Source organism: Merops nubicus, unplaced genomic scaffold (assembly GCF_000691845.1).
Source record: "Merops nubicus isolate BGI_N331 unplaced genomic scaffold, ASM69184v1 Scaffold48627, whole genome shotgun sequence".
Lineage (NCBI taxonomy): Eukaryota > Metazoa > Chordata > Aves > Coraciiformes > Meropidae > Merops > Merops nubicus.
The window spans coordinates 1-10,828 of NW_008619218.1; the positions used below are offsets into that span (position 1 = coordinate 1).

At 49.0% G+C, this 10,828-nt stretch overlaps 2 protein-coding genes across 2 annotated transcripts; one reads left to right on the plus strand and one right to left on the minus strand.

Annotated features, from left to right (window-relative positions):
* Nucleotides 1-182: 182 nt before the first annotated feature.
* Nucleotides 183-1,989, plus strand: ATF4 (activating transcription factor 4). Its single transcript, XM_008943703.1, has 2 exons — nucleotides 183-530; nucleotides 1,057-1,989. Exons 1-2 carry the CDS (start codon nucleotides 314-316, stop codon nucleotides 1,899-1,901), a joined length of 1,062 nt encoding a protein of 353 aa, XP_008941951.1. The 5' UTR covers nucleotides 183-313; the 3' UTR covers nucleotides 1,902-1,989.
* A 7,687-nt stretch (nucleotides 1,990-9,676) lies between these two features.
* RPS19BP1 (ribosomal protein S19 binding protein 1) lies at nucleotides 9,677-10,552 on the minus strand (the record flags this gene model as incomplete). Its single annotated transcript, XM_008943704.1, has 2 exons — nucleotides 9,677-9,811; nucleotides 10,455-10,552. Coding segments are annotated over 2 exons (233 nt in total), but the record flags the coding sequence as incomplete, so codon positions are not given.
* Nucleotides 10,553-10,828: the final 276 nt, after the last annotated feature.

Sequence of the window (10,828 nt, forward strand, 5' to 3'; positions counted from 1 at the left end):
CCTGCTCGACCTTTTCGGGCATGAGGAAGCCCGCGGCCGCCTCTGCCGAGCCTTTATTGAGAAGTATTCGAGACGCAAAGATGTTTTATTGCAGTCCGATAAACGGGAAAATGGTACAAGTGTGTAGAGCGCTGCCGCGCTTCTTGAGGTTGTGCTGTTCTTTCAAACAATGTGCTGATAGAACAAATACTGATGAATTGATGCTCTCTTGGCAGGTTTTTCACGGTACCACACAGCAGCACTGCTGTAGTCGACAAAAAGACCTTCTACCTGTCTACATCCTTTGACGTCAAAGCGTTAAAAACTGACCAAGATGAGCCTCTTGAACAACGAGATGCTGTTGGGGGATTCATTATCCCCCTTCAGCCAGCCGTGTTCGGTGGCTGAGGAAAGTCTGGGACTCCTAGATGACTACCTGGAGGTGGCCGAGCCCCTCGGTTCGCATGGGTTCTCCAGCGACAAGGCTAAGGCAGTCTCCTCCAATTGGCTTGCTGTGGACAGTTTAGGCAACACCATAGATAGCAGCCAGGGTAAGGTGGTGTTTATTTGCATAAAATCCATTAATTGCATGGTTTAACAGCCTGATTAAAAAAAAAAAAAATTAGGCTTTCTTAAGTAGGAAGGAAACGTTTGCTTGGGAGGTGTGAGCACTTTGCTCCTACACAACACAGAATTGGTGATTACTAGACTGGAGTGTGGTAAAGTGACACTTCAGTTGTGCTTTTAATAACATACCCGCTCTTAGGGCACTGCTCCCTGGCAGAGGTCACAAGAAAGAAGCATGGATGTATGCTTCAGATGGTTCAGAATTCCCCTGCTGTTGGATTAAGAAGGGTGGCATGTGGGAAAGGCTGATGGCTTACATTTTATCCTGTGGTCTTCTGCAGCTAGAGGGCAAGGGATTTTTGAATGATAGTGGATTTTTCCCCTCCCCATACCGGTACAAGAGATAAGGAAGATGTTAAAAGATGAGTCTCTGGACTGCTTTCAGAAGCTTGAGTTGCACTGTTTGCTGTTTTACTGAAGTGGTAACTTTTTTTTTTTTCAATTGCGCAGAGGATGCCTTCTCTGGCATGGAGTGGATGGTGGAGAAGATTGATCTGAAGGAATTTGATTTTGATGCCCTGTTAGGTAATCTGGAAGCCACCGTCTCACCAGACGAGCTGATGGCCACGTTGGAAGACACGTGTGATCTCCTATTTAACCCAACCATCCAGGAATTTCACAGCAAAGAACCTCCACTGATACCTGACCTAATCACCAGTCTCCCTGAACCTCCAATTGGAGCAGATCCAATGGCCCCATTGACTTCCCTTTGGTCTTTTCCCCTCTCCCCAGGGTCTCTGACTTCCACTCCAGACCATTCCTTTAGTTTAGAACTAGGTAGTGAAGTGGATGTGCTGGAAGGAGAAAAAAAACAGGAGGGCCCCACCTTTGTGGTAGTGATTGCCAAGTCTGAGAAAGAGGAGGAGAACCATTCTGATGATAGTGGAATATGCATGAGCCCAGACTCCTACCTGGGAACACCCCAACACAGTCCTACCGAGTCAGTTGGATCCCACAGTGACCACCAGTTGCCCACAGATGCCAACTGTGGCTCTGTGCGGGCCAAACCCTACGATCACCCTGCAGAGAAGGTAGTGTCAGCAAAGGTGAAAGGAGAGAAGAAAATGGATAAGAAACTGAAGAAGATGGAGCAGAACAAGACGGCTGCCACGCGCTACCGGCAGAAGAAGAGGGCAGAGCAGGAGGCGCTGTCTGGGGAGTGCAGAGAGTTGGAGCAGAAGAATCAAGCCCTGAAGGAGAAAGCAGATGCCCTTAGTAAGGAAATCCAGTACCTAAAAGATCTGATTGAAGAGGTCCGCAAGGCCAAGGGCAGAAGAGCTAGAGTCCCCCAGTAGGGTAGTCGGCAGGCTCTGTGTGCATGTATATACGCTTGCTGCTGAAGCTGTGTTTTGCTGGCTAATAAATTATTTTATAGTAAACCTGGCAGTTTTGGTGTGAGATCACTGGGGACCTGTAGGACAAGCAGAACTTGAACCACTGAGGTGTAAATACAAAGATGATCAGCTACTGGGAGTTGGACTTCAGTCTGCAGGAGTTGGGGAGTGTACAAGGTGAGATTAGATGTCCAAAGATCACAAGGTCAGTAAGAGAGAAGGTGGGAGGGTTCAGACATGCTTTACCTGGATTTGGAAGGGGGATGAATGGCCCGTGGTAGGAAATGACAAAAAAAAGCTGGTTGTGAGCATAAATTGTAAGAATTGGCTGGCTAGCACATGCAAGTGCAGAACAAGTCATGAGTGTCCAACTGGTCCTGGAGTGTTGAAGAGCAGGAGGTGTGTTCACTGGCCCAGGGTGGTGGGTTGGGGTGGGGGTTGCTCTCACACTGCTCAATGAGCTGGGCTTCTGTCAAAAATCTTCAGGTGTAAACATGAACTCAACCTCCTTCTACCGAGGGAATGGATGAGTTGGTCCCTAAAGCTAGCTGAGCTCTGCTGAGGGGTGGAGGAGGTGCCCGCATGCTGGGGCAGTGAGCTGCAGCCTGGCTCCTGGGTTTTGGGCTGCTTGGCAGGGCTGTGGCAGGCGAGTTGAGGATCTGGTGCTGGAGTGTGGCAACGGGGAAGATGTGGTGAGAAGAAACCAGCCCTGCTCAGATGGTATCTGGCTTCATGCTGCAGAAATGATAACAGGCAGAAGCAGGGTGAGTTCTTGCCTGTAGATACTGATCTGTGCCCTCTTGGTATGTTCATAGTGCAGCTACTCCGATTTAGCAGCACCTAATCCCTGCTTGGCCTGCTGGAGCCAGCTTGGGCATGTAGATATGTTCATCCTCCCTGAGCAGCTGAGTCCTCACCTGCCCTGACACGATGCAGTCAGCTGCCTAGCTCAGGCACTCGCAGGTCCCAGCCTGGCTGGCTTCAGGACCAGCCTTGCCCAGGGCTGGGCTCCAGCCAGCACTGGAACTGGGAAGGAAAAGCTCCCTAAGGGTGTGAGAAAATCGTTCACCCTGTTGCAGTGGAGAAGTCCTGGTGTCTGACACTTCAGTGGTGAGGTGTTTGGATGCACCTCTCTGTGCTTACAGCTGGTGCCTGGGTGCCTTGTCAGGAGCTTGGAGTGTGCCATGTGGGAAGGGGTGTGGGTAACCAACACCCCACCTTGGGCTTCACAAGGCAGCAGCAGTTCCCTGCTGTTTGGAGCAGTCTCAGCCCAGACTCCCCACCTTCATGGGAGCCTGGCCCATTGGTCACCTGGGCAAGCACTCTGTCTACTAGGCACAATAGAAATGCAAACTGGTGAGCACATGGAGGTGCTGCTTTGTTCTCCAGTGCTTACTGGGGACTGGGGTTGTTCTGTCCTGGGAGGTAGAACAAGGGCCCGGGCTGCTGAGGGGGCAGCGGGTGTGTTTTGCAGCCCTTGCTCAGCTCACCCAAAGCCTGGGGAGATGGTCAGCATATTTATCCCCCACCCCACCTCGTGGCAGGGCTCTGTCAGGGAAATTTTGAGTCCATGCTCTGCAGGCAGACGAGGCGGTGTCTGTACTGGCCACTAAATACATGATTCTGGTTCCTGCAGCCCTCCAGAAAGTACAGAGCTCCAATTTACCAAATTACTCACTCCAGAGCTGGAAGATCAGAGCTGAGACAGGAGACAGGGAATGCGTGACACACCCATGCTGCAGTGCTCTGCCCTCTATCCCTGTGTGTGTTTTATAGTATTGCTTGCAAGAGACCCAAAAACCTGCCCTGGAAGAGTCGTTGGCACCATGACTGCTGCTGAGGCTCTGAGCTTGCAGCTCTACAGGTAGCCAATATGGCAACCTTATGTAACGCCTGCCGAGATGACGCCGTGTTTCCATTCTTAGGAACTGAGTTCAGCTTTTACACTGGCTAGAGATGAGGGCTGACTCTTCCTCTGCTTTTTTTTTGTGCATCTAGATTCTTCCTCCAGGCTTTGTGTGAGGCAAACCAGCGTGATGCCACTTGGCTCTGCAGCCCAGCAGCTCATCCAGCCCACCCCAGGAATGCTGAGGACACGGTTACCTTACAAACCCCAGCCCATGGGAGGAAGGCTGATTGTCTGCCTGATGCTACAGTTTGCAGACTGCAGGAGCTGTCATCTTTTTCTCAGAGCCTCTCAGAATGAATGTGCTTCCATACAGGTTTGATACTGTGTCCAGAAATAGGTTTCAGTGCCTGAAATACAGGCTCTGCCTGCCCCCAGAGGAGCCCACTCCATTGACATCTATGGAAACAGCAAAATCCCCTCCACCCAGGTTATATAAAAGCCATTTGAATTTGCTAGTTGGCGTGGGCAATGGGATTTCTGTCTCCTTTATTCTTCCTCTGAATTAAGGGCAGGGAAGTGGACTTCTCAGGCTCAGCGTGTGTGACCCTCAGGCTGCTGGTCCCTTAGCTGATTTTTGTGCTCTGGGGTGAACAGGAGCTTGGTGTTCCCACACAGAATCAGACAAGCTCTGGCAGCTCACTGCTCACAGAGCTGCTCTGACCACACACGGCCCCTTCTCACAAGCCTGTTCCTGCTGTTACCACGATATTTATCAGCTCCCTTCCTCTTCACCCTGCCTTTAGAGAGACCCAGGTGCTTGCACTTCTCTTTGCAAAGGAGAAGAGGAAACCACCGCTGCTGACAACTTCTTTGCATGCCTGTGTGGAGAACCAGAGGCACCTCTGCAGCATGCTTGTAAAAATAAACCCCCCCAGCTGCAGCTTTGGAGAGCGAAGAAAGAACGATGATAAAATCTTCCAAATAGCTTTTGCCCTGGCAGGAAGCCCAGAAATAGCTGCAAGGACAGGCTGCCCTTTGGGAGATGAATGTTCCCCCAGTGCTGCTGAGCTGGACTGATAGATAGAAAAACGTTGAGTTGTTCTGCTTGAAACCATTTCATGCAGTGGTCAGCCTGTCACAGTCCCCTCTCCCCCAGCCCCAAAGCCTTGTTGTCTCCAGAGAGGAGTCACATGCCTCTTGAAAAAAATACCTTCCTTGTCTTGCCCACATTTCCCACAGCTTTGTTAAGTATTGCCTCATCTTTTTTCTTTTCTAAGTATGGTTCAGCTTCTGTTCTTGGCATATCTATGCGCTCTCTCTGTTTGGAGATGTCCCTTCTTCCAACCTCACTGTTGTGTAGCCACCCTTCTCCACTTCCTAAATGGGTTTCTAATTTAGAAAGCTTTTTTATATAAGCCTACTTTATATATATTTTTATAGACTCTATACATTTTTGGCCAGAATAAGGCCAGTTTTCTTTATTTTCCTATAGACTTAGGCCTTCAGAAACAATAGGATCTATATTGTCCTTGTGATATGTGTAATTTCCATCTTATGCATACTCATTTTTTTTCTCAGTATGGTTCAAGCAGCTTCAGGAGACAACCTGCCTTCCTCTGTCCTGCTGTATTCACAGCCGTGCTGTGTAGTCCAGCACACACCCTTCTGTTATGTATCATTTCCAGTGCAAAGACAGCCTTAGGGTCTTACTCTGAGCATCCTTTGCTGGGCCAAAAACCCCTCTTCTTTGCTCACTTTGCCATCGAAATGCTTCAGGCCCACAAGTTTGGCCTTGTGAGTTCAGAGAGGAGTTCAGTCCCCTGACCTAGGCAGCACTGTTTTGGCTGCTCAGGTATCCCAGGTATGCTGTCTTTGTGTTATTTTCAGCAGACTCATGCAGAGTCACCAGCCACTGAATGAAGTGGCTCTGCCCACAAGCTCTGATTTCCCTATTACATAGGTGCATGCTCTCCAGGTAATGGCTAGCTGCCTCTCATTTCTACTTCAGCTGCTCTTTTCCTCTCTTTTACATGTACACACCTTTCAAAAAATGGCAGGGAGCAAGTTCTAAGGGCAGCAGATGTGTCAGCTTAATTTATATAGGGCAGAGAAATCTCCTTGCTCTGGAACTCCTGCAGCTCCACTGCAGCACGTGGGCAGTCAGAGAAAGAGGCATAGGCTTTGCCTCCCATTAAAGGAGATAAATGATCTTGCTGGCACTCAACAGTGCAGCTCTGGACAGAACAGCTTGGCTGGGTTACTCGTTACCCCAGCCAACAGTTAATTTGTTCTGAAAAAGGTGCAGGTAACCCTGTGGGCAGCTCCAGAGCAACCTTTGTGCTTTTTATTTCCCCTGCCTTCACCAGTTAGTGGTGGGCACTGTTAATCCTGTTTAATGGAACTATGGATAGACATGCAAACCTTTAATCCAGCTCAAACCTACTAACCCTCCAGCCTGCCTTGGCTGCAGTTCCAGATTCTGAGCAGGCATGAGGCAGACTGCCTTGCTTTACACTCCTCATTTTTAATTTAATTGATGGGTCATCTTCTCTCAAAATGAGAAACTCCCTTTTGCTCTAAATTCTCTTTTGTGAGTGATTTGGGGCGCTGCTGCTGTGCCCCCTTTCTACAATAACCTTACCCAAATTTTCCTGTGTGCTTTCCAGTCCCGTAACAGAGGGAGCAACAGCCCATTAACTGGCTTGATGAATCTTACTCACCACAAGCTAGCTCAACAATGAGCATCTGGGAACTCTTCTGCCTCCTCTAAACCATTTCCCTGGAAAGGTTCTCCCACATTAATAACGCTCCAGAGCTTTTACTTGCATTTCTATTAAAGCTGCCTCTGCCACCTCCCATTCTGACTCCCTGCTGGGCATGGGTGGGGATGTGCTGTTAATGCCACCCTCCTCCTCCTCCCCTTAGCTCAGCTCCCTCTGTTCTCTGCTGCAGGATGCTCAGCTGGTGTCGCAGAGCTGGGAAGAGAGCCAGCAGCCCGATGAGCTCAGGCGGCAGCAGGAGGAGGAGGAGGAGGAGGAGGAGGAGAAGGATACCTCCCTGCACCTTCACTCGCAGCCACGCAGGACAGAAATGCGTCCAGCAGGTCTGAGGGTTGTTCAGAGGTTGGAGGCCAACTAGGAAAAGCAGCTATGGCACATGAAACAGGCTGGCACCTATTCTTCCCTCTAACTTGAAGACATTTCCCTCAGGGGCCACCTCCTGTCCTTCTCTACCCAGTGTGGGTCCCTGCTTATTGTGAGGGGTTGGACTAGATGACCTGTGGAGGTCCCTTCCAGCCCAGACATTCTGTGATTCTAGGATTAAAGGGTGGCACTGCTGTTCTTATTTCATGGGAGCTCCTTCTCTGCTAGAGAGGGGGGAAAATCAAGGCTAGAACATGTCAGATCTTTGCTCTGCAGAAGATGGTTCATCTAGACCCACCCATTCACTTCTCTTTGCTTTTCCTTCCTCCCACAAAATGATGCTTAATTTACGTAAGGATACTGCTGGCTGTAGAACCAAGTTTGAGTTCAGATGGCAAAGTGCAGTCTGTCAGGAAGCTTTACCCCCTTACACTGTACAGCACCTCAGGGCCACTAAAGAAGTGTGTTACTTGTGTTTGCCCCAATAGTCTTTCCAGCCAGTAACAAGAGCTGCATCCAGCTGTAAAACTCCCCAGATCTAGGTGGTGTTATCTTTGGGGAAAACTCTGGGCCTGCTTTAAAGTTCCTCATTAACTCTCAAAGAGTTTTCCTGTTTGCTGGCATTTGCAGGCAAACAAGCTGGGTTTTGTACAAAGAGAGTGAACTGTGTTACCCTTCTGCTCCTTTCTGGAGCAACAAAGGGTGGTTTTGCTTCCTTCAGCCTACAGAAAGGCCCAGGAGCTCAACAACCACAGAAGTAAGGGTGTCTAGGAGAAACTGGTACAGAAGGCACAAGGGGTGACGTGAAAGACCTCTGTAAGGTCAAAGGAACTGCCAAATACTGAAGATGAGGACCCAAAACAATATAACACCCCAGAAATCTTTCAAAACTCCAGTTGTGGCAGGCCCAGCTTTTTCACACTGTTAATTGTGTCCATGAGAGCTCCACACAGAGGTGCAGGTGTTAGACCAGGTCACTCACCCAGCAGCAGGCACAGAATGAAGAGGTTTTTAGATGGGCTGCATGCATATTTCACTCAACTACTTTTTCAAACTAGAGCATTTCCATTCTTCTAAGAAGCAAAAAGTAATTATGGTTTTTTTTTTAAAACATGTTTTTAAATTTTGGGAGCAAAATTTAAAAAACAAACTGAAAAAGAAGGGAACCGGTCTTTGAACTGTTCTATATTTACCACTTTGGGCTGCAGATAGTTGAACCTGATCCTATTACAAGAAATCCCCTCCCACGTGCTGTTACACAATTCCCAACACACAGACTTCAGTGTGTTCACCATTTCCCCTGTCTGGACCTCACACCTTTAGGTGACCTTCATTCCTATGCAGACAAGAGGGGAAGAACAAGAGCAGGCACAGACTTAATAGGAAAGCATCAGGAATGATAATCAGAGGGCAGGGGAGGGATACCAAATTCCCCCCAGCACTGACATCTCAGCAGCTGCTGCTTGGGTCAGTCAGGCCCCTTGTAATCATAGAATCACTGAATGGTTTGGGTTGGAAAGGCCCTTCAAGGTCATCCAGTTACAAACCCCCTGCCATGGGCAGGGACACCTTCCACTAAACCAGGTTGCTCAAAGCCCCATCCAGCCTGACCTTGAACACTTGGATTCAAGTGTTCCTTGACCAGTGGAGGTGGTTCCTTGACCAGCCTGACCAGCAAACACACTGGATTACCCCGACCTAGGTGCACTTGGCCTGATTGAACAGTGTCTGGGACAACACTCCCACCTGCTGGGCCTTCTCTTGGTTGCAGCCGGGAATCCAGCAGCAGTTCGATAGGAAACAAAACTTCCCCTCAGCAAGCACCACCACCTCTGCCTCCGAAGTTTGTACCTTCACTCCGAGGCTGACGTCTGGGTCACAGCCCCTCCTGCCTCCAGGAGCTGGCAGCCCCCACAGCAGTGCCCTCCTAGAGTGGCTGCACCTCAGGGGTAAGCACCCAAAGGACAACTTTCTCCATGGGAGAGCTCTTCCTTGGAAAGAGACCACAAGCAGGCAAAACAGGAGTCATCTCCATTCCAATCTGCACTCTTTGAAGGCCTGAGCGTGTCAGAGGGCAAATTAAACACGTGTCAACATGAATCAGAGAGGCCATTCACATACCTGAGCCATCCTAGAGAGAGGGAAGCCTGGATCAGGACAGAGACATGGTTTGTCTTCATCAGTCATAGCCTGTCACTATCACTATTACAAAGGCAAAGAGAGGCAGCATCTGCAACAATTATTTAATCAAACAATGTATAAAAAGCTTTTGCACTGACACCTGAGAGAGGCTGTGATAAGAACAGATACCACAGGGCTGCTCAGGTTTAGCAGTCTCTCAAAGGATCCTTCCTTTAATGATTTATTACTGCTGCCTGAAAACATTTTTTAATTTGAATACAATACTTAAATGCTCCTTGCCAAGGAACACAGGTGGCAGAAGCCTCACACCCTGAGGAAGGGCAGCAAGATTTGTATCTGGCTCAGTCCACCTTTCTATATCAGGAACATAAGACATGTTGGCTGGAGGGAGATAATGACAAGGACAACACATCTCAGAGCCAAGAGAACCTCCGTGGCTCTAACTGGCCAGCAGCAAGTTCGGGGTGCAGAGCTTCTCTGAAAGCATGACAGAGGCACATCTCCTGTGTCCCATCTCAAACACCCCAGGGGAATCCCCAGTCCTGCCTGTGGAGCACTCAGCTGCAGAAGGACTGGAGCTGCACGAAGCCCTTTCACATTGTTCATGGTCTCCCAAAATATTCTCTTTCAAATTTACGGAAATCCTCCTCCGTGAAGACTGTGCCCTCAGGTTTCTTCTTTGCTGCCTTCTTTGGAGGCTGATCTTTGGACATCCTGCCTCTGTTCTGTGCAAGGACCTTCAGACAGTGAAAAGAGAAAGAACAGTCAGTGTTATCCAGACCAAACCACAAGATGGTGATTTTCAAGCTGATCTGCAGCATCCCTTCTCTTCTACTAGCACCCTGCAAAGAAAATTGAGAGTCAACCACTGATGTTACCCAAAGTGGGTCACTGGGACAATCACCAACACCAACCTAGTATTTGGAGGCAAATAAAAAATACTCTTTGATAGCTGTCATACAGATAAGACCAGATTTCAATTCAGACCTTTCTGAAACTATGACCTCCTTTTATCCAGTCTCTCCACGAGACAACCTGAAAACCCAACAAGCTGGTGGAATTCCCTCAGCATTTCATAGTACCTCATCATCTCTTTCACAATCTCCAGCCTGAGAAACACTGGCTTAAAGCACATGGCTTATTTAAGTTAATAGCCTGTATGTCATAAAAATAGCCCAAGATTCTAGTAGTGTCAGCTGTTGTCTTCAAATCCTGGCATGGAACTATCTTTTGGGGAAGACCACTGGTTATGAGAAACATCATTCAAGATGCTATGAAAAAATGACCACAGGGACTAAGCTGGAAAATTTGGGGATGATCCCCATTCACCTGTGTTCCTTGTCAGAAGCAAACAGACAGAGAAAGAAGTGACAGTCTTACTTGTTCTGTGGTGGCTTTGTTAGCAATAAATCGTCCCTTCAGCATGTAGTGCAGGTTTTCTCTCAAGTGATTCACAGCCTTCTTCTTATGGTACTCCTCTAGGCCAAAGCAGAGTGGGACAAAACACATCAGCTGCTGAGCCAGGCAGCACACAAGGAGAGGGACAGGAGGATCAGCGAGGCCCCGAGGACAAGACACACAGGGATGTGCAGATAAGCTCAGGGACAGATCAGGCGGTGTTTTAAGTGGGCGACACCAAGAGGGCGGGAAGGGATGTGGGTACAAGCGACCGGGGGAATGGCTGCGGAACCCCTCAGGGAGGGACCCGGTGCGAGGGCCTTGGAAGGCTGCGAAACCGCTTCTCCCCGCCCCCT

Excerpts from the sequence above, each read along its gene's own strand:
- ATF4 (XM_008943703.1), top strand. The coding sequence starts at position 314 with ATGAGCCTCTTGAACAACGAGATGCTGTTGGGGGATTCATTATCCCCC. Across the intron at positions 531-1,056 it reads CACCATAGATAGCAGCCAGG|AGGATGCCTTCTCTGGCATG; the intron begins GTAAGGTGGTGT and ends TCAATTGCGCAG.